Source organism: Lycorma delicatula, chromosome 1 (assembly GCF_047948215.1).
Source record: "Lycorma delicatula isolate Av1 chromosome 1, ASM4794821v1, whole genome shotgun sequence".
NCBI classification, from domain to species: Eukaryota; Metazoa; Arthropoda; class Insecta; order Hemiptera; family Fulgoridae; genus Lycorma; species Lycorma delicatula.
The window spans coordinates 146,559,526-146,584,520 of record NC_134455.1 but is presented as its reverse complement, the minus strand read 5'-3'; the positions used below and the strand labels follow the sequence as shown (position 1 = coordinate 146,584,520).

The 24,995-nt window shown below is 29.2% G+C and overlaps 1 protein-coding gene across 5 annotated transcripts in view; it reads right to left on the bottom strand.

Annotated features, from left to right (window-relative positions):
• Positions 1–398: 398 nt before the first annotated feature.
• mask (multiple ankyrin repeats single KH domain) overlaps positions 399–24,995 on the bottom strand; it is a 233,708-nt gene continuing 209,111 nt past the window's right edge. For 4 of the 5 annotated variants that reach the window (XM_075363965.1, XM_075363999.1, XM_075363991.1 and 1 more), the window contains 6 exons: positions 24,870–24,965; positions 21,083–21,495; positions 12,073–12,213; positions 8,996–10,051; positions 5,867–6,091; positions 399–1,248 (listed from right to left, as the gene is read on the bottom strand). In XM_075363965.1, the coding sequence (XP_075220080.1) occupies positions 1,222–1,248; positions 5,867–6,091; positions 8,996–10,051; positions 12,073–12,213; positions 21,083–21,495; positions 24,870–24,965 (1,958 nt within the window). In that variant the 3' untranslated portion in view covers positions 399–1,221. The remainder of the gene's footprint in view (positions 1,249–5,866; positions 6,092–8,995; positions 10,052–12,072; positions 12,214–21,082; positions 21,496–24,869; positions 24,966–24,995) is intronic. The other variant, XM_075363982.1, reaches the window with a different exon arrangement.

The following is a 24,995-nucleotide window of genomic DNA, read 5'->3' as shown; positions in this document are numbered from 1 at the left end:
TAACTTAAACTGCAATGCAAACTGGTTGAAAAAAGCATAGTTTTAAATTGATATCCGAGATAGATGAATCCAAATCAGACAACAGAGGTAATTATTTGAATTTTAAAAAAGGATAACTAAATATGGTTTATGCATTTCATATGCATAATATTCTGCATCAAATTTACATGATCTTCTTATGCTTAAGCAGTATTCAAAGCACTTGGCAGAGGGCATCTGTACTTATCTTGCATATTAAATCTGTTACACAATTTATCTTGGAGAGTTAAAAATATAAGGATTAAGATTCTTGGGTTATGAGGTGTTTTACGTTTTTAATTACCATTTAACACCTTGAAAAATGATAATCCAAAATAAAAGGTTAAGGTAAGCATACACGCGCAATAAAACAACTAACAGACAGTGCATAAAGATATATTATTTAAGTCTTCATGTACAAGCAATATTACATAATAAATCCCATTGTCTGGTTGGGTTGAAGAGAAACAGTCATTGTGCCGGCATAACTGTTTACTCTACAATACTTCCTGATCACAAAACATGGTGTACATTGATTCCACTACCAGACTAAACTGGATCATTACCCGCCATTACCCTGGCTAACCTAAACGCAGCCAAAACTACTACGGTATAATATTATGAATGTATCATTGTAGTATGTTCGAAATAAGCTAGTTCATCAAGTAGTTATTTATTTTATCATTTATTTAATGCAAAATTTTTCTGCATGTAATGTCTTATAGAAAACTCAAGACCTTATGATCCCGTACTTAAAAAAAAAATATTAACATAGAAGCGTACACACAACTACCAGAGAAAAAATAAGATAAAAAAGGATGCAACTTTAATTAAATAATTCTTTAAATAATAACAAGTTTCTAGCAAGCAATGTTTAAATTAATGTCTTGTAAAATTTTGATAAGGGGAAAATAATCCACCCCATTACCAAACATGTGGATATTTACACCGAATCCAAAGAGAAATACAATAATTATTATAATATAAATTCTTTAAATTATACGTAATATTTCTCACTCTTCAGAATACAATGGTGAGAAAAATAAGATTGGAAACATTGATACACTGGGCTGTATACAAAGCCAACAAAACAAAAAGGCCATGCCTTGTCAACTATTTTTGTCATTAGTACTGAATGTAAAACATTTTCATAGTTATTCCTTGTCTTAGCCGAGAATATTTTTTTCAATCTTGTTGTTCTTTTCAATGACTCCATTTAGTAGTCCATCCCTGAAAAAAAATGATATGATTAAAGTATGCATATAATTATGCAGAGATAAATCTCAGATACAGGAAAGTATGCCATTAATTATATACTATGTATATATATATATATACACACACACACATACATAAGATGTATCCAGAAAGTAAGTACAGTTTCTTTCTATCACTGTCACAGCGCTGCAATCACAGTTCTGTATATGCATCACATGCTCTCATTCACTGGCTTCAGGAGATGCCATTACCAGTACAAGTACAGCAACATTTATATAAAGTTGATTAAACATAGTTTACAATGTTTAAAAGAGGATTCCCACAATTGTGAAATTAAGAAAGATCCAATTTTTTAACATAAGAAATGTTAAACCACCAGATAGATATTAATCAGCTAATTAGTGAAATTTATGGTGAAAAAGTATGAGTGATGGAATGGTTAGAAAGAGGGTTAAGTTCTCAAACTGCCTGGTTGGGTGCAAAAAATGTTGACAGAAGTTAATAGAACTGAAATGAAATGAAGGTAATCATTGAAGGTAATGATTCATAATACCTTCATAATAATGATGAAAAATGTAGATAATCATTCATAACCACCAATTCAAAATGAAAAATCTGTGCACTGTCTTCTGAGATATGAAAAGGTTTCAGTGGTTGACTTCTTACTGAGAGTGAGACTATAAATGCTTTATTTTAATGTAAAAATTAAAAAACCTGTGCAATCAACAAAAAAAAATGAGACAAATTCTCAGTCATCTGAGCTTTAAAACTGGGAACAAATGAAGCATCCACCTAACAGTCCTGACTTTGCACCAAGTTACTACCACCTGTTTCTCTATCTCAAGCAAACCCTTGCTGGTTAGCACAATGATGATGATGATGCCAACTTGAAAAATGCTACACAATAATGGGTTATCTTCACTGGTAGTGACGTTCTTTGAGGAAGGGATGAAAAACTGATTACAAGATATAAAATTTATCTTAATAATGGTGGAAATTATGTGGAAAAGTTATTTTGGATATGCTGTTCATGTAATAATAAAATTATTCTGTTGTAAGTTATGTGTATTTTTTAATAATAACATGTTTAATTACTTTCTGGATATGCCTACTATATATAAATATAAAAAATTCACATGTATAAAAAAACACCCATTAGGGCCATTAAATATATTTAAGAACTACTTTAAATTAAGAAATATCATGTTAATAAATATTGATCAAGCTACACACTGAACATTTCTGACAAAACTTTTATCATACAAAAAGTAAGAATAATTTAACTTTTAGAATTTTAACATTGAGTTTGTAGAGTTAAAGACCTATATCACAATAATAGTCTGGTTAGTTTAGTTTAAAGCTAATACTTGCCTGACAACTGGAAAAAATTGTTTAGGTAAAACTAGATAAAATTTTACAAATTTAGTTGCAGGAAAATAGATTCTATCAATTATTTTAATTATACTGGTATAACTAACATCCATAGGCATAAATTGATTCCTTATCTTTTCATTTGACAGCAACACTATCAAAGATTGTGATCATGAACAGAAAGCCTTCTGTGTTTTGCAGTTTGCTAAATGTGAATTTGTAGTTACAGTTCATATGTTCCATAGAAAGTTAGTGTTTCTTCAAGAGACAATAACATCATTCATTGATGGCATAATCAGTTTGAAACTACCAGATATCTCTGTGTAAAGGGATGAATAATGGAGTGTGAAGAAAACATTGAACATGTCAGAGAGTTATTCCTGCAGAGTCCTAAAAAATCTGTTAAGAAGGCCAACCACAAACTAGCAATGTCAGTGTGGAATATTTTAAGACAACACTTACATATTAATCTATATCGTTTACAGCTGTTAGAGGCTTTGAAACATACAGACTATTCTGGGTGTGCCCATTTCACAATCATATCGTGTTTAGTGATGAGTCAACATTTCATCTTAGTGAAAAAGTTTAACACATATAATGTCCACATCAAGAAAAAATGCAGCACGGATTAATAGAATTTTATTTGCTACGGGATGCTGCATCTTCTCACTGACAAAATCGTTAAATGATGTTTTCCCCGATCACTGAAATGGTCAGCAAGGACCCAATCACAGAGCTTGTTTGAAGTGGCTTTCAAGATCATCCGATCTTGACTCCATTATGATTTTTTCTTTGGGGTTTTATGAACGATCTTGTGTATGTGCTTCTGCTACCTACTGATCTACCAGATTTGAGGCACAGGATAGAACCAGTTTCCATTTCTCCAGACATGCCAGTTGAAGTATGGGAAGAATTCTCCTATTGGTTGGATGCATACTGTGTGATGGAAGGTGCTGACTTGTAGGAAAAAGCTATAAAAATTATTCTTTCATTTGATTTGTGATTCCACTGTAAGTCAAAGTTAAATTTTAAAACCCTGATATTCTTTTTTCTACACCATTATAACACATTTGAACAGTATGATATTTACAGACAGAATAAATTATATATTTCAAAACATCACACATAAAATTTAATTAAATTGTAGAGGGGTTTCCTAACTTTTAATACAGGTGCCATTAATAACAGTCTAATCATTGAAACTGTAGTAAATAGGAACTCCATTGCAGAAGGAGCTTACAGATCTAAAAGGTCTTCTGAAGAGCAGTTTCCTTGCACTTCAAAAGAGAGCTGTTTATAATTTTTAATAATAATTTTAAGAGTTTTTACATATTATCATACTACAAAAAAAGAAGTTAATAAATTATACTACATAAACTATTTTCTTTACGTGGACTTAAAAATTGATCTATTTTCAGTATTATATTTATGTAAGATAAATAAAAAAAAATTATATTATTCATAAAAAGAAAACTTATACCATGGTATAGACAAATAAATATAACAAATATAACCTGGGTTGTAATATTACAATCAAAATGTTTATTACAATATTTATCTGTATAATTAAGTTTTTTATTTAAATATAGAATTAAGTTTGTTTTTTACTTCCTTGTATGAAGTAAAGGAAGTATTGTGATCGCGAAAAATTTTGGTTTTCAGATTTCAACGGAATTATCCATTTTGATTCAGCATGACATCTGTGTATATGTAATCTCGCATAACTCAAAAACAATTAGCGGCAAGATGTTACACCTAGTTGTGCACCTCCCCTTTGATTGCAATCGACTGGACCAGTGCCCAAAAAAAACCAAAATTAAAAAAATATGAATATTGGACTTTTTCTTAACTGCAGTAATAAGCCATCATCGAGAAATTTTCAATAATACACCATAAGTGGCACTTATTTTCATTGGTTCAGAGTTATAGACAGATAAAATTTTAATTAATAACTATTTGGATCTTATAAGGGGAAGACCACATTGGTTTGAATCAGAATTCATCTACTTTTTTTTTTAATTTAAATATATTGATTTATTAATAATTATTAACCTCTGATTGTAAAAAAATATCAGAAGTTATTAATGAAATAAAATTTTATGTACTTTTCATTTTTTTTAAATGTGTATATATAATTTAATAGGTATACAAGCAAGTCATGTGGGGTCCACATCAAATTTTTATTTCTAGTCAATATGACAGATGCCCTGATGGGTCATGCGTGATTATGCTTGTACGATTAAAAAAAAAAAAAAAAAAAAGGAAAATAATTCTATTTTAACATTCACACGCATTTATATTATTTTAATTTGTTAAAAAATATGATTTAAAGTTTTCCTTTCATAATTGTAGCAAACAATAAGAAAACAAAATATCACTCTTACAAAATAAGCAATCAATGGAGGCATATAATCCTAATAAAAATTAAATGTAAAGGATATAAACATTAAAAAATATAAAAATTAATAATAAATAAATACTCTGAATTTATAAATAAAAATCACATATTATAATAAAAAACATCATATTGAGATTAAAGTTAAAAAATTCATTTAATCAAAATAAAAAAGGAAAAATAGTTTATTTTTGCTATTTAATTACTTAAAACAATAACAGAAGAATCCATAATAGTGTGCCAAACATAAGCAGTCAAAGGAAAAACATAGCCCACCCTGATGGTTCTGTGGTTGGATAAATATATTAGGTATGATGCACGAATGTTTAAATATAAATTTTTGCTAAATACTTAATTTCTCAGCATTTGAGTTTTACTAGAACTAAAAACGAACCCTTAAAAACGAATGAAAATAATTGCCCTTGAAGGCAAAAAAGAGGAACAATTTATCATAAAATGTTCACAATACCATGAAAAATTTGTAAAATCAGCAACAGCTGGATGAGTGAAACCACCATCACTATCTCCAGTTAGATCTCTGAATTCTCTGAGAATACTTCTCAGTAGTCAGTGGCAACTCAGTTTATTCTGAGTTATTTCAAGACTTGTTTCAAATCCACTTATTTAAACTGCAAGTGAATGCTTAAGATCACAGCTAAATCTTTGCCACAGAGTTCAATTAATGGTACTGTTTCAGGAATGATCAGTGCAGAGAGAAAGACTTCACAAAACCAAACGTTAAAAAGTTTAATCGAGTTTACAGACTCGAGTCTGTTTAAAAAACAGTATAGGATGGAAGTATAAAAGAAAATCCTACACATTTAACATTAAAAGCCTCCCTCCTTAGAATAAAATTATACTTACTTGTTGCTTATCTGGAAGTTCAGGCATGGGTATACGTGAAGGATCCCAAGCGGGGGTTTGATCAACCTTGAGTGTGTCTGGTGGTCCCATTTCTACCCCACCGAAGGATGGCAGTGAATGAAGTGGCAGCGAATGCATCACATTCAAGGCAGCAGCGGCAGCTGCAGCAGCAGCTGGACCCGGGCCTCCGTTGTACTGCTGATTCCCTTCCTGAACATCATAAACCTTCACAAATTATTCTTCAAATATTTAAAAACAGTTGAATGGCATATAGTTTTTAAATTATATTAGACATTAAAAATAAATAATTATTTTCAGCTTAAAAAATCATGCTACTAATCTTACAAAACATTTTTTTTCTAATTGTTCAAAATGTAACATGAAAATTTTCCTGTAATCTTTACAACACTTTCATCGAGCTTACAAAACATACAATCTTCACTTAAAGCAGTGAAAACATTTTAATTCAGAAATCATTCATTACAATTATTTGAAATCAACCAGTAATTTTCTTATATAATGACAAAACTTTTGTAAACTACAAATTACTTATAAATTCTAAATTTCCTTTCATCTGTACCATCTTTCTCTGCTCTCTTTTTTCTTTTCCTATCCATGAGCATCTTGTATCATTTTCGTTTGAATAGCTTAACAAATTGCCATTCTAACCACCAAGGGGAGGGTGATGTGGAAGCCTCTAACTTTCTTATCTTATATTATTATCTTACAATAATATAATATATATAAAATTTATCATTTTATTTAAAAAAACTGGATTAGATCAAGTTAGATTTTTGACATTACAAGTTTTTAAATTAACGGAATATTCAAACTTGGAATTAAAAACATATGTCAAAAAACCTAATTTGATCTGTACAAATTCAGTTTTAGAAATTAAATGATCAGATCATTTAATTTCATCACCCACCCACATCACCCACCCTTGGTGGTTGGAATGGCTATCTGTTATTCAATCAAAGCTATTCAATCCCAATAGACTAGTTTTTAATAGATAGTATCTCCTGATTACAGTAAGACACAATTGTTCAATTTAATTAAGTTTATCATGATCAAAAATACATTAACACTGGCTATCAGACCTCTCACCCAACATTTTCTACCCTATTACTCCTCTTGAACAGAAAGTTACCTCCTAGACCAGATAAATATTATTTAGTTTTTCTATGTTTATATGTTGTTTTAAAATTTTATAAATATTTATATATTTTTAAACATTTTTGTATGGGTTCAAATCTGGTACACAGATGTTATATAACAAATATTCCATCTTCAGGACCCATTTGTACCATATGTGGACACAACCTAATTTAATACTAAAAGATTTAATCATGATAAAACATGAATTTTGACTACAATAGTATCACATAAATGTAAATAGAGATGAGCACAATAAAGAAAAGTTTCAATCACTACTACTATGAGATATTTTTTTATACTAATGCTACATAAACTGAAAAAACATTTATTACATATATATTTCTTATAAGACATCCACAACAGTTTGTAGTAACTCGTTCACTATTTTTTATGGCACTGTTCTGCACGCACTTTGCAAAAAGTGACTCATTAGGGGGAAAACTGAGTTGTGTCCAAATATTATAAATATGGTAGCCAAAATATTAATTTAAAAAATCTAGTTCTTTTATAAATATATATATATATATATATATATATATATATATATAAAAAAACAAAACAAAAAACAGGAGGCAAAGAAGAGAATTAAACTGCAAGTAAATGCTTAGGGTCACAGCTAAATCTTTGCCATAGAGGTCAATTAATGGTATGTTTCAAGAATGATCAGTGTAGAAACAAAGACTTGACAAAACCAAACGTTAAAAGTTTAATTGAGTTTACAACCTGTAAAGAAACACTTTAAAGAAACCACTTTATTCTTAAAAATTTATATAGTTTAAAAAAGCAATACATTTTCAATGGATAAATAGTAAAAAAAAATTTATAAATAAGCAGGTGGTTTTAAAAGTTAAAAATGCACTAATTTTTATGGCTCTTACAGTGTTGATAAAAAGAAATACAAGATATTCAGTAGTCTCTTCTGGACTGATTAGTATAGCCCTTATCACGATTGCGAATTGTAGTATAATATTCAGAATGGGCCTAACCACAGATTACATTGGTGCAAGGTAGTATTTATTTATGTGCAAAAGATGATCAACTCACAAAAAACAACCTATATTCCTTCAAGCTTCAGAGATTACTCTAGAAATTAAGTCAATAAAAGCAGTTTAGAATAAAATACAATAAGGGCAAAAATACATTTTTCACACTGGGCACAGTGAACACATGAAAATATCAAAACGATACATACTTGTAGTAAGTAGTACAGCATAATCAGTATAACAATTAATCTTCAAGTTACCAGCACTTCTGATTTAATATCTTTACAAAGATCATAATAAAAAGGGACCAGGCTGGACCCCTGGGGAACCATAAATTTGGTACTAAAACCCTCAGAGTTTAACTGGATACCTTTCACAGAAAGTCTGTAGGGAGTATAATTAAAAGACTTCAACAACTTTTCAGTGATAATGTAATTAACCTTCAACAATTTTAAAATATTAAGCACATAAAACAAGATCAATTTTTTTTTTAAACAATGGTGGTAAAAACTGAATATGATCTACAGATCAAAAGGAACTTCTCAATTGATAAGTGCTGTATTTTGATAATTTATCAGTTAATAAAATTAATATATATATTTTTTAAATAAGCAGATAGAATTTGCTCCTTCATCTTGATTCCTAATTATATTTAAGTAATAATAAAAAAAATTTATCATTTGATTTATCTTGAAAGTTGCAAATTCTATGATTTGCGGATGCTTTAAGATATAAATACGTACAGTACAGCTCATATATAAGTAGAAATTTATTTTTATTTAAATTTATTAAAGCTTTAAATACATTGTCCTGTTTAAAAAGCATGTGATGCGATTTTACTGCATTCATTTAGATTTTTATTAATAGCTAACAACCTTAGTGGTTTATTCATTTAAAATTTTTGAAAATTAACTTTAAATAAATCAAAAAAAATCTGCAAATAACTAACTCTAACAAACTATTAAGATGAGATATATTAGGTGAATACCTGGTAAGCTCCAGTCTCCATCATAGGTGCTAAATCATCTGTTAAAGGCAGTCGAGAAAAAGGAGGTGGATTTCCTCTGAAAAGCTGATGTCTATCCATTCCAGGAGCAGTACCCCATGACATTTTTGGATCTAACATCCACGAGGCAGTGTTTACATCGAGTTCTGTTCCTCCTGCTCCTAGTCCACCGTAGTTCTTCCACGCCCTTTCTGTACCAATAGGGCGTGGTGGAACTTTTCTGTCTTCTAGAGAACCATTAGGGCCTTGGGGAGAAGAAGGAGAAACATTTGGTGATCCTCCATTTTCCAAACCAGCTAGAAGGTCCCCGGTCTGGTGACTCAGAGCAGTTAATGTGGCTAAATGAGAGTAATTAGGCATTATTTCTGTTTGATAAGGATGAGGCGTCGGCAAAAAAGGCCACCGTGTCTGTCCATTAGGTCGATGCTGCGGGTACTTTCCTACAGGATAAGAGATAACGTTGTTATTAGCCAACAAAGTTGGTGGAGGTAAAGGTGGCATGTATGTAGCAGTGGGAGGTGCTGGGCTATAATGAGGTGTCTGTTGTTGCTGCTGCTGATGCTGATGTTGATGCTGATGCTGATGCTGATGCTGATGCTGATGCTGCTGTTGCTGTGGCTGTTGAGGTTGCTGAGATGGTTGCTGCTGTGACTGTTGCGACTGAGAGGGAGGTTTAATAGAACTTGAAAAATCTGGTGCTCGAGGGTTTAATCTAGACATCGTGACAGTTGTTGTCGCTTGAGGCTGTGAATAACTTATTTGATGATAGGGAGGATCATGTGGCACCATTTTCAAAAGTGGAGTTGAATGATCCTGAGAGAAAATAGGGGGTAATGTATAAGGCTCTGCTATTGATGTAGGCCTTCCAACTGGTGGAAGAGGTGCAGATGGAGGTTCTTGTGAGTATCCTGAAAACGTTGGGCCAGGTGGAGGTATTGGTAAGGAGGGCGGTGAATTACTACTACTACTGCTTGGCGGCTTTGAAACAGGAGAACACACAGTTGTGCCTCTGTACCCTGGTGCTTTTGATGCATCCACCTTAAAACAAGAAACAGAAAAGCATAACAAAAATCAATATAACACTTGTATTAAATAATCTGAACGTTGTTTCAGTGTTCTGTTCCACACTCCCAATAAAAGCAGTTCTGAGTGATTTCATACATCAATACTTCAGCAATTAAACATTATTTTGATAATACATATCTCAAATAAGATTTAGTCATATTTTAACACATTTCTATCCTTCCAACTTGCAAGCTCTCTGCCATCATGAATGTCATTCAGTTTAATCATATTATTACTTTCATTCTAATATTCCATTCATAACATTAACAAACTGATTTGATTTACTGAACATATGAAAAATGCCTTAGAACTAAAATTAACGGCTAGTTAATTACATTAAAAAATAAAAATAACATGAATAAAAATTTTACAAAAATTAAGAGTTTAGAAGACATCCCATTTCTGCAATAATTTCTTTAAAAAATTCTGTACCATACACATAACAAAAATAATCTACATTTAATTCATAGTGTTGGAATCAAATTATTATAAACATGTGGTTCTGGCCAAGATGGTAAAGTACTAAATCAAAGGCCATCCTTTTGTGGATTTTCAATTGTATCTTTCCCCATTCATTTTCTTTTTCCTTGGGTAAGAAATATGGAACCGTAAAAGCCAAACTCTACCTTAATCTTAGCAGAAAGGCTACTTCTAGAAGTTAGAGCAGCTGTTGCCTCATTCGGGTCTTTCGGGTGGTGAATTTGTCTACGGGACTGTGGGGAGTTTCTTAAACACATATTATGCAACTAAGCAGCTTCTTATTCTACCTAAAATTTAAATTAAAAACATAAAATAAGAACAGTAATTTAGTATAAATAAATTATGTATTATAGGCAATCCCTGGTTTACATTCATCATGTCAGCTTTCAGAGATAACCCTAGAATATTGCATAGATACTTCAAGACAATAAAGTGTATATAACTTTCTTTAAAAAGTAATTAGAGAATCCTACTGCAGAACATCACAGAATATAGCAGCATATGATATATACATATATGTTATTATTTGTAACTAAAAAAAACTACATAAAAGTTCTTTTATTTTGTTTTAAACTGTGCCCTACTATACTATAAAAATATTTTTTCCAAAAATCTTTACAAATTGTTTATAAATAACATAGGATATTTCAATATAATCATTCTTACAATACTGAAAAAACTAGCTACTATGATGCTTACAGTTACGATTTTGAGGGTAATTAGCTATAACCTGTTTCTTAACCCTTTCCACAGTTCTTTATGGAAGATTTCCGAACATGAAAAAAGGTTTTATTAGTCTTTTGCATAAGTCTGCTTAAAAGCAAATTCACTTGGCAAATTAATGACACTAAATGTTCTCTCAACAGCTTTTTCTTAACATTTTAGTTTATTTTAAGCTTTTACTTAATTTATTAGATAAGGGATAATCATTTTTCTAGATATTTAATTGATGGAAAACTGTTTTGGCCTACTCTACTAAAATATTATTCATTATTTTTAATATGAACACCAAAGAACATGATATACACCTATGCATGCCTCCACGAAGACTAATATTATGCAAGCCTGTGCATTCGCATGTAAGTCAAAAGGTTTTATGAACTAATAGATTATTATGCATTAAAAATTGAAAATATCCTCAAGTCTGTGCTGCACTACAAAACACATTAATTCTTTTCTATTTTCTTAATAATTAAATAAACTAACTGAAATGTTTAATCAAGAAGTTAGACACTGTAACTAATTCAAGTTAACATTCTGTACATAGCCATTTTAGAAAAATATATTGACTAATTTACAGATATTTGTAAGATTTCTTGTATTGAGCTACATCTTTCAAAAACATCACTTCTATTACCTGATAAAGTAGTACTGCTTATTCTTAAAATTTTAGTTGATTTTACTCTCTAGTAACTATATTCATAAGACATAATTCTTGTTTGGATTTTATTTTCATCTACTTTTAACCACTAATTTCTTTATGGATGAAAGCTCATACACATAGATTAGTTTACCTGAGGTGGAACATTTTCTAGGAACTTGTTAGTTGTTGGTCCAACAGGACATCCTGGTGCTCCAGTAGCTGCGACACTAGCAAAGTTCATTCCTTTCTGTGAAGATTCGTTTTCTCTGCCCCACATTGACTGCTGTGCTACCTGTAAATTACAGATAATAATAATAAATAAAGCCTTTATTGTTTCCATAATTCACAATACAAATTTCTAAACACAATGAAAAACAACATCAAAAAGTGTTAAATAAAACAATACTTATTCAATAGAAGTATAGAATATGCATTATTCAATATACATTAAATAATTCTCCTCAAAAAAACAATAGCAATGGGTAAGGAGGCATTTAGTAGGAAAAGAAGTTTGCTATGTGGGAAATTAAATTTAGATTTGAGGAAGAGAGTGGAAAGATGTTTTATCTGGAGTGTTATGCTTTATGGTGCAAAAACATGGACTTTAAGAAAGGAAGACAAATGATGAATTGAGGTGTTTGGGATGTGGGTGTGGCGTAAAATGGTAAACATCTGTTGGCAGGATAGAGTAACAAATGAGGAGGTGTTAAGGAGAGTAGAAGAGGAAAGGAAATGTTAAATAGCATTTTAAGCAGGAAAAGGAACTGGTTAGGACACTGTATGAGAAGAAAGTGCTTACTAACAGATGCAGTTGAAGGATTGGTAAATGAAAGAGAGGAAGGGGAAAAAGAAGATTTCAGTTGATTGAAGGGGTTGTTGAAAGAGGAAAATATACAGAAACAAAAACACTTGCACAGGACAGGAACAAGTGGAGAGCAGCCATGGCAAGACCTGCCCCACTGGCAGAATACAATAAATGAATGAAAATGAAACAATAGAAAAATATCATAAAATATTCAAATCTTCATTATCTAGTTGATAATTAATTGAACTACAATTTGTAAACATTTTCAACTATTATGATTTGATTTCAGATTAACACATTCAGTGCTAACCATGCACATATATATGGTAGCACAGATGCTTTTCTACCTCTTATTGTTGAATCAGTATCATAAGTTAGTGCATCAGAAATATTTATATTTTGTTACTGTAAAGTTCGTTTGTTGACCATTTTTTGAACATGTTCAACCATAGTTGAACATTGAACCAGATTTTTTTTGTGGATTTTTAAATTTACGTGAACTTACATCACTTTTGAAAGAGGAGAGTTTATAATAAATAGACTTATTTTATAAATTATTTGTACTTCGGTTAGTACTGATTAGACAATGATATGTTTTACTTTTATTTTATAATTATATATCGATACTATTATTTTCACTTTAAATATCATTTATAATAAAATGGGCATTACATAAGTATTTTTAATTTTATTATTCTTTTAAATAAAAACATTAAAAAATAAACAATGTATTTTTTCATTATGTTTTTAAAACATAAATAGTATAGTTACTTGTTAGATGTAATTTAAAAACATTCAGAGGAATTTACATAAAAGTAAATTTTCATGCCGTAAACAAGGAGGATGATAGATGATGAAAATAAACTGTAAGTTAACAGATTCAAAAGTAAAATAAAAAATTCTAAATCAATTACTAATACACATAATAGATTGAGAATTTATTATACATAAATTTAACACCTGCTTTTTATAAATAAAATCCACAAACTTAGGTGTTTCTTTTATCATAAAATGAAGAAATAGATTATTTTCATTTAATTAAAAGACTGTATTAGTCAACATAAATTGCCAGCAAGAACAATAAGAAATTTGATTACATTCAACCATGTGTGAGTGAATGTTCAGCACAAATTATATGAATCCAGTGTTTTTATTGTTTCCTGTGCACACCACATACTAGTGTGTAGTTATGTTTTTTGGGTTTTTCATGTCAGTGTGTGGTCGTATTTTTTGATTTTTCAAACTTTTTGTATTTCAAGGCTGAAATAAATAAATGTTGATAACTAGTATACTTAAGTGAGCTAAAAACAAAAAAAATAATTCAGCATGAAGGGTTAATACACCAATGAAAAGCAAGCAATAAATGTGTAACCATCATTAGAGGATTACAAAAGTACATGAATGGCAGCGATTGGCCATCTGGTTAACCTCAAAATGGCTGCCAAAATTAAAATTTTGTAATAATCATTATACAATAACGGTGTAAGCTATCAAGCTGATTTAAATGCACTATTGTTAAGGTTTACAAAAATGCATAAAATATATAAATTTCAATTCCGTAAATCAAATGCAAGACCCCCCCCTCCAAAACCAGAAAAAAAACTTTCTAATAATTGGAAAAAAATGCTATAAAACCGCCAAAACAAATGATAAATAAATTATATAAACTTAGCATATGCAGGAACCCAACAGAGACTTATTAAAACCATATTGCACATCTGTACATTAAAAAAAAAAATTAATTTAAAATTATAAAAATTAGTCATTTTTTAACATAATATGTATATTCATATATTTATATACATATATGTATTTATATTCATATGCATAATATACATATATTATACATATTTATGTATTCATATATGTATTTTCAATATGTATATTCATTTGATCGGTCACTAAATAATGGTCACATTATCTAAGGGGACTTGAAAACAAATTCCTTAAAGATTTATATAACCTTAATGACATTATTGACATAACTCAAATAATTATATATATATATATATATATATATATATATATATATAAAATCTATAAATAGTAATTGCATTAAATCACAATAATTCTAAACATATTATACAAACAAGTAATACATAATAATCTGAGGTAAGTAGAAGTTAAGAGATGAATACTTAGTTCAAAATTATTTAATAATCGAGAGAACAGTAATAATAATAATAATGTACATTTCAGAAAGTCTTACTAGACTTTTCATTGATAAATAGTTAATTGATATAAACATTAAATACAAATCACTTGAACTTTGGAAACTAGACTCCTTTTTGATGGGCATAGGTTTTCACTTGTTATGGTCTTACGCTTTTTAATCCACTTCAGACCAGCTGTTTTATAATATGGTCTTTCCATCTGCTCTTTTACCTTCCAACTTTCCTTAACCTCCAGCTTGGTTACCATTCAGTTGTTTTCTTAATCAATCTGCTGTTCAGTTGTTCGTAAAATGACTGGCCTTCAATAATCTTTTACTTCAATATCTTTAATGTTGTAATTGGATTAATTTTGTTATTGGTATTACAGCTGCTGTATTTATAATTTATAAATATTTAAGACACTTCTTTAATTGCCATTTTGAGTGGTTACTATTTTTTTTTTTTTTTTAATATTATTTTAATTGAATGACCATCTGCAAGTCATAAATCAATCTTGGGAATACACAAGAACTTAATACTTTCATCTTCTTTGCCAAACTAATATTTAAGGATAAACTTTAAGACCAATACCTCTACTGCAATCATGCACCTTCTTTTTTACTTCCTTCAAGGACATGACCTTGAAGGAAGTAAAAAAGGTTGACCTTAGATGACATCTTGAGTCTACTTTAGTTAACGACCTTAATCTTTATATCTTCTTTTTCCTAACTGGTCAAAAGATGTGTTTTTAACACTTATGGTAAGGTCAGCACACTGGCACGCTTCTGCTAGACTAGAGAGCATATATTTAGTTCTTGTACTGATTTAACAAAAAGTATATAATTAAAAAAATTATAGGTGGTTTAATATTTGCCCAAAATAAAAATACAATTTTTTCTAATTGCAACAGATTAAAAGCCCCTCTTGTAATGCCACATTAAAGATAAGTGGGTCACCTTTTTGTTATCTTTTTAAGTTTGAAATATTTTCCTGGTTTTCTAATATCAGCCTTGGAATACTATTTTATAAATAACTAAATATACTGAAATAAATTTTTGGGGCGTCCAGCTGGCTTCAAAGAGATTTATAAATACAAAGGAGTGAGTACAATACAAACAAGCTCTTTTACAACTAATAAATGATACAGAGAAATTTTTCTCATTTTTCAATAAGATGATTAATAACTAACCAACTTCTTTTAAATTAAAAATCTGCTTTGAAAGTTAGTTCAATCATTGATGACAGCTTGGTAGGCTGGAGGCAGTACTGAATTAATTTCATGAACAATTTACCAAAACATGATGCAATACTTATGGGCTGATAGTTTTTTTATATTAAAGTAATCACTTTTTTAAACAGTGTTATATCAGTTGATTTTCACTGAAAAGATACTATTAATTATTTTCTTAATATCCTATTAAAAAACTCCAATATTGCTTTCATCATATTTGAAGCAATTGTTTTTATCATTCTCATTTGTGATATCATTCCTTGCCATTTTATTATTTAGTGTTTTCAAAACTTCAACCACTTCACATTTTTTTAAATAGTTTTATCGACACATATGGCTTCAACCTCATTGTCTATTGCATTGTATGGATTACTAAATAGCACTTCATAAGTTAGTAGCCTTACTAATTATACCCTGTTTACTTCTCACCTCCACACCAATCTTATCTCTTATTCCAGTATTTCATTTTACTTCTTCCAGTAAGTTTTTCTTCACTTTCTTTACTGATTCATCAGTTTCTAGTGCCTCTTCTATCAGTTTAATCTTAAATTTTTCAATATCATGTCTTAATATGCTACCAAATTATCTTACACGTAGTATTACACTCATTTTTCTTAAATCTTTTTCCTTTTTTCTTTCTCTCTCTCTGAAGTATAAGTTCTTTTGTCTTATCTAAAATTTTATTCATTTGGTTTTTCTTTCAACTATACATAAACCTCCAGTATAGTTTTCTCCAGTAAGTAAACTTTCTTGTAAACTTCATTCTTGAAAAGATTTTAATTTAGTTTCTAATTCTGGCAAGCTGCTGTCTTTTAATATTCATGATTTAACACAACCATACTGCATGTAATTTGAGGCCTCCTGATAAACCATTCTCTTGGCAATTCAATTTTTACCATCCTATGATGATTTTTGTTTCCTGACACATCCAGCTGTTTAATCATACCTATCTTTTTGGCTACACATAATCAATTTCAGCTTTTGACTAACTGGTTAGGCAAAATCCAAATCCACTTTTTGTCTTATTTTTAAAAACATATTCATTACCTTCATTCTATGCTCCTAAACAAAAGTCTAACAACAGCTGACCCACCTCATTCCTTTTGGCACAACAATACTGTTCTACTGTGTTATTTTCAACTGGTTCTTGACTATTAAAATCACCTATAATCAAAGTTTGATGTTTTCCGGTTTGTTCAATGCCATGAAGTGTCATAAAGCATTTCAGTTTTTTGACTTCTGCAGTATGGGAATGAACTTGAAAAATAATTAATGTTTAATTTTTTCCAATTCTTTAAGTTTAGTACTTCATAGCTCTAATACTCTTGAATTCCAATATTCTTCATTAAAGATCTTCTTTAACAATAGAACCAGTACCTGTTTGTCCTTTAGTAGTGATGTTATGATGCAATATGAGACTGCTTGTTGTATGTATAATTTTTTCTGAGTTCCTTCTTACTTTTTCCAAACCAAGAATATCAATTTCTATTTCCTTCAATGACTCTTCTAATTCTAAAAGCCTGATTTCATTTTCAAAGTTTTAATATTAACAGTAACTATAATTAAATCTGGGGAGAGGTTATAGTCATATGATGATGTCAGTCTTTTTGGGAAATGGTTACAAATGATACCAGAATAAATGTGACCTACACAAATTTCTGTTAATTGTGTAACTGTTTCAGAAACTTATAATTTACTGTGTTTGGAAGTTTTTGATTAAAAAATTGCCATTATTATAATGATAAATAAGTTCTGATGAAAAACTTTAAAAAAATTCCAGATACTTGCTAGGAACTGAACCTTAGACCAGCTGATTTAGCTTGTGAAGTTTCCAAGTACTTCCTGCATCATTACTCAATAATTCAAATTTTAAACTACAACTGTGTAGAAATATGATAAGAATTATCACACTATTATATATTTTATTATGTTTACAGATCTATTTTACAAAATGCTTTGCTTTTTATTTAATATGATAATAAAAATCATGACATCTTTCCAAATATCTGGAAATGTACTTTCAAAAAATCTTTTTGACCTATGAGCCTTTTCCTCTGTGGTATTGATGAATGATACCTGTCTTTAAATTTTTACAAAACCTATTTAATATCATATTTTTATTAAAAACTGTTTATAATTTTTTTATCATCTCACTATATGATTTTCATTGACTTTTATACGCCAAATGAAAAGTTTCCATGCTATATTTACAATCTTGGTGTACATAGTCTGATTCTATGAGGTGATCTACATAGGTTGATTGACTGATTGATTCCAATGCTTTATGTAGTTCTTGCCTGAACAGGTGGAGTTTAATTCAATTTATTAATTTCTATGAATCACTTACAAAATAAATAAATATAAAATATGTTGAAACTAATTAATTTCTACATTAATCATTAATATTTATTCATAGAATATTCATAATAAATAAATGATGTAATAGACTCTTTTTTTAAGGTAACGCTGGCCACAAATGCAAACTCTGCATCAACAGTTATCAAAATACATTAAAAAGTTAACATCCAGTTCAAATTATGAACTGTAGTATAAACAATGTTTATTGCAATCTGTGTACATTGTTTTATGTTATGTGATGTGTATTTTATTTGTAGTTCTTAAATTACGAAAAAATCTTCTTTTTTGAATATGAAACAACCTTCTTTTTTAAAGTATTGGCAATGACATGAATTTGTGTTAGTGATTGAACTTTTTCACTACGTGAATTTTTTTTTGTTCTGTATTACATATAACACATTCTTTCTTTGTTAATTGTAAAATTCATAACCATGAACATGTGATTTGTTATCACATTAACTTCTTTAAGATAGTAGTCAGCTGACAAGATTTGTTGTGGATTAACAGGATATATGCAATAAATTTTACAAATATTTTGAAAGAACGTTTGTAGTTTAGGTACAGTGAAATCTAGAAAATCAGGTGTTTTATTTATTATACTATGCAATCCAAAATTAAATAGAGTTTGTTACATCCATATCTGCAAGACAATACAAAATTATATAAAAATAAAATCATCTGCAAGTATGAACAGATTAACACTGAAAATTACAAGTATACAAACTAGTCTGCAATGATTGAACTAACACTTTGTATGGGAAACTTAAGAGGCACATTACACTATGGATATATAAACAAGCATATATTACATGACATCAGAATGAACTTTCTACAAACAGGACAGAATAAAAAGATGTTAATCACAACATGTAGATTTTGCATTTAAAAATTAAAATTATGAAGTTTTTGAAAATTATTATATAGTTTTTTCCAAATTATTCTATTAACATGTACTACAGCACAACAAAAACCAATCTATACTGAATCTAGCTCAAAATATGTCTTCACACTTTGCCTGTGCTAAATTACCAAGTAGTGGAATCCCTGTCTAAATTACTTTTTTAAAGTAAAAGTAAGCAATATAAAAAATGTCAAAAAAAAATATTTTACTACACTGACAGTTCCTTTCTTTGGGTAGATTCCAAACTTTTGGGAACTTAACAAAATTGTTATAATTTAGCAGAAGTTAAGTGAACAGCACTAAGTGTAGCAATTTAATGACAAATAACAAATTTAATTGCTATTTGAAAATTAACTAAACCAGTTAATGAGTTCAAAAAAAAGGTTATACAAATTCACAATAATTTTAAAAGAGTAAAAAAAATTTGTACTAAAATAAAATATTACACTGAAAACTATCTACTTGCTGAAGCACTGTTAGTTATTAACAATGCCCTATCACATTCCAGATTATTTAATAACCTAATTTCAAGCAACATATAGACTGTTCATTTTTCTTATTAATGATACAGTTGTTACTTCAACCGTGGATGAGGGTGTGCATATACAAGAAAAAGCTTTTCCGATCTCTAATTGAGGATGATAATCAAAAGAATTAATTCCAAAATGGAAAACTACCAACAAACATGTTAATTTACTGGATTATTCAACAGTGGGAAGAGGGTCAATAAAGAAATTCTGGAAAGAAAGTTATAAACTGATTTTATAGAGGTTAATCAACAAACAGAACCTCAGCAAAGTCCATTTTTCAGTTGAAGAAGTTCAGGTTGTGAAAAATGTAACAGAAAAGCATTCAAAGAAAATGATGATGATGCAAAGACAATTTGCATTACGGTGTCATTATGATATGTCATCACAGCAAATCAACTGATTTGTTGTGCTTCATGTTTAGAAAACATTGATACAAGATCCCAGGATCACGAATGGATATATCATTGATATTGCTTATTCAACAATTAAGGTAACTTTAGTCCAAAGCTACTGGTCTCTAGGCTTGGAAAAACGTAACAGCGATTAACATTTCACTGGGTCTTACCAGTGGTAAATTTTGGTATATATGAAACAGCTTTAATGGAAATTCTTTTTAAATTTCAGGATATGTTAATGTCTCAGTGTAATGAAAAGCTTCAGAGAAAATGTATTTCTCTATATCCGGATATGCAAACTTTAGAGCAATGATCTTAACATTTTAATACTATTCTGGTGTTAGCCATAAGATTTTCTTAATCTCTCAGCTCATAATAAAGCAGCTACACTGGTGCCAGAGAAACAATCTCAATGGGGACAAAAAACGCTGTTGGACTTGTTAAAAAGAAAGTATCTCTTTCATTCATTATTAGATTAACACCAACTAATGTGAAAGTAACTAATATCCTAAACATCTGTATATGTTTAATTACCAACAATGGGTTTTTATCAACCATCTATTCTAAGATAATTTTTTCCAATTTGATATAATCAAGCTGTGAATAAATATTATGAATCTTGTCTGACTGTTTAGGTTATTACTACTTATTCTTCCTCATATGAGTCCAATTTTGCAAAGAAATAAATACATTTCATCTCTCCTTTAAGAGAAAAATGAAAAACTAAACTAGTGTAAAAAATCCTTATTCCTTAAACTTTGAAAAACTGATTAATTTACTGAACAAACCTTTGTAAATGTATCATTAAATAGTGAATACTCTAATGCAGTATTAACAGGTGTAGATGCTGGTGGAGGAGGGGTAGTTGAAACAGCAATAGATGATTGTTGCTGTTGTAGCTGAGGAGGTGGGATGGAGGTTTGTAAAGTTGTTACTGGAGCTGGCTGAGATTTCGAGATGGTAGCAGGAGGAGCTGGTGAAAGTTGTGGAGTTGTGCTGCTTAGAGGAACAGGCTGTGACAATACTGAAGACGATGTTTCAGTCAGTTTAGCAGCAAAAGTCTGACTAGTCACTGCAAGCGATGTTGGAGCAGATGTCACCACAACCTTTGCTGCTCTACTCGATGTCATAATTGCTGAAGTATAAGACATGGTTGTTTTTGTGTTTGAAGCAGCAGCCAGTTGTGCTGCTCGCTTCTCAGCTAAAATAAAAAGATAAAACAATCTCTTAATTCATCATTCTTCTGATTTTAAAGTAAATCCTTTAATTTTTTAACATTAGACTATATTGTTACCTCCAAGAATTCAAGAAGGTAAAACTCACAAACAGAAAAATGCCAGATAAAAAGTTTTAAAAAATTTATCATAAACTATACATTAAAATCCATAAACTATACATTTCAGCATTTAGTCACGTGATCACAAAATAAATAATGCTTGTCAATCATTATTTATTTATTAGTATTAATCATATTTATGCCTCATTAGGACAAAAAAGGTGTAAATGTTAAATTTGGAAAAAATTCTGAATTCAACCAGTTTGTGCAAATAAGCAAAGTACTGTTTGATTCAGCATGAAAGTAAAATGTTTAATTTATGAAAGTGTGAATTTTATCTTAAGAAATTCCAATACATAAATACTCAAACTGTTTAACATTAAAAAATTTTACTAGTTGCCATTTTGAAATTGTAAATCATTTTTCATTTTTAAATTCTAAATTACTATATCAAATTTTGACTCATAAAATTATTCAATTAAACAGTAGCATAGCAGGGCAGAAAGAAAACCAGGGTGTTTTCATTAAACACCCAATTTGGATAAAGAAAATGGATTAAAAATACTTAACACTGAATGACATAGAAACATTTGGCAAAGTAACACAGCTTTATTAAAATTAAAATATATCTACATATGTGCTTACTTTTTGCTGAAGAGATTCTGCAGTATGCACTCTTCTTTATCAGTAACAATATGTAATTTTTTAAATTCTTTATTATTAAGATTTATATGATTAAAATACGTAAACAGTAATAATAAAGCTCTTTCATTCACATCTAGCTAAAACTGATTACTACTTACTAGCATTTCTTGTAATACTAAGGCAATCATTTGTTTTATCTATAAATAACTACTAATTTAGTCTAGTAACAGGTGAACTGAATATTTAAATCAAATGGATGTCTTTAAATAATCATAATCTGTAGATAAAAACCGTGAATATTATTTTTAATATTACAAACACAAAATTTTGCCCTTAAAGTTTTTCTTAATTTTAAGGGTTAAAATTTTTTTTTTTTTTTAAATTGAGTTTATATAGCTTGTGACCTAATTGGAAGGCTCTTTGAGTGAGAAGTAATTTGGTACAAATAAAATAAAAATTGGTTTGCTGGTATTGAAGTTATGATTAAAAATGTATTTTTTTTTAGAATATATTAATATTCTTTTTAGGCTATGTTGGAATGTTATGGTATTTTAATTTAGTGAAAACAGAATCATAAGAAACCCCAGTTTTGCAGGATATTTAACGAATTGAGCTCTCAGGACTTGCTTCTACATTTCCCAAAATTCCAACCGTAGTAAATTCATCTAAAACCTTTCACCCTGCACATTTCTTATTCATAACAGATCCCATTTTTTTGAAATTTTTTACAAGTTTTACAATGTAAGTGTGAAACATTTTTATTTAGATGTTGTTCATTAAACATTTGAGCAATTCTTCTAGCACATTTATTTTGTTCTCCACATGTAAAAATTAGTTCAGTCCTTTCTTCTAGATTGTAAGTCATTTTAGCAAGACAAATTTACAAAAGACAAAAAATGAAAGGCCAAACAGTAGAACAATAAAACTAACCAAATGCCAGTTTTAACTAAATAAAACAATTTAAATAAAATATGACGAATTAAATACAATAAATACTTTTTGACAATAATTACATATAATATGAAAGAAAAAAATTTGCAAAAATTTACCACAGAAACTAGAATTTCAATAATTGGCTGAAAATTATAACCTGTTATAACAAGCAAGTATCAACAATGGGATCTTTAGTTTTTTAAAACTGTTGAGTGCAGTTGCCAACTTTTGAACTTAAAATATCCAATTGTTAATTAAATTAAATTTAATTGTTTGCTTTGTAATAATGGAAGTTTTACTTCATTAAAAATAGTATAAATAGTCATTGGAGTTTAAGCATATTATTTTTTGATTCAAAATTATTCGTTTATGAACTAGTTTTTATTTAATTATTAAGTTTACATGGTAATCAATTTTTCAACATGTTACCAGCAAAGAAGTAGGTACCTTACCTTATTATTGTTTTTATATGTTTAACTGATGTTATAATGCTGTGTTTATTGGTACATTATTTCAATGATGGAGAACATAAAACTCATATATTTTAAGAAGAACAAACAATTTCAGACCTAATGCTTCGGCTCAGTAACACTGTATCCCAACTAACCTAAAAAAAATCCTAACAATCTAAAAAAACACCTTTTTAATTATAACTTCAGTATCAGCAAATCAATTTTTACTTTATTTGTACCAAATTACTTGTCATTTAAAGGGCCTTCCAATGAGGTGTCACAAGCTATATAGTATCATTTAAAAAAGATAAGTTTTCAACCCTTGAAAATTTAGAAAAACATCTAAGGGTGAAATTTTATTAGTAATTTTAAAAATAATATTCACAGTTTTAATCCACAGATTATGATCATAACAAATGGTTAAAAATTTTAATCGTGTAATTTTATAGTTATTTTTGTTGGACTGAAATTTAAAATAAGTATACCCCAAATGGTTTTTCGCACCTACCAAGCAATGGGGTGGACAGATTTTAATTTTCTTTAACTAAAATTCATTATTTTTTCAGGTCAAGTAATATAATCAAATGTTACCATTGCCATTTAAGATTTTTGAGTTGGGGTAAGTGTAGCGGAGAGTGTGGGTTCCACCCCTTTGAAAATAACTTTAATAAAGTTCTTCGAGAATGGTATAGATGCCTGCAAACAGAAATATGATACGACTGATAGGTGTTGAATAATAAATGTGGTAACGTTTCAAATGATCTCATGGTATATATTTTATATACTTAACAACAGATAATATGAAAGAAATATTACGAATAAATTATGTAACTGATAATCTATCGTGTCAGTCAACAGTGACATAAATCTTGTATCTCCATAATTTTATATGTTGAGAAAAAATGAGTGTATGTTTTATTAACAAAGACAAATATGGTGCATTATTTATATTATGCAGACTATAATTTAGTATCAGTATGGTTCATTTAAATTGTTCAAGTGAATAATACATAAAGATTTCCCAAGAGACATCAAATTCAAAAAGATTGGGCACAGTGAGTGAACAACTTCATTTTATTATATTTTGGTGATAAACATAAAAAAACCTGTTTAAGTTAAATAATTATCAGCAATTATATAAATTTTGATTAAAGTTTATAAAATTATTTATAAGAAACAGAAGAAATTAAACCTGATTTTTTTTTTCAATTCAAAGGTTCAAAGGAACTAGCAAAGAATTAATAATGTCAGGTCTGTGTAACAACTTACCAGCAGCAACAAGCCTGGGGGCTGTGACTCTTGAAGGAGGCATGGTAGCTGGGCGAAATGATACTATTAATGGAGCTGTTGTTACACCTGCAGCAACTAAATGAAAAACAAGCATATTAAATTAAT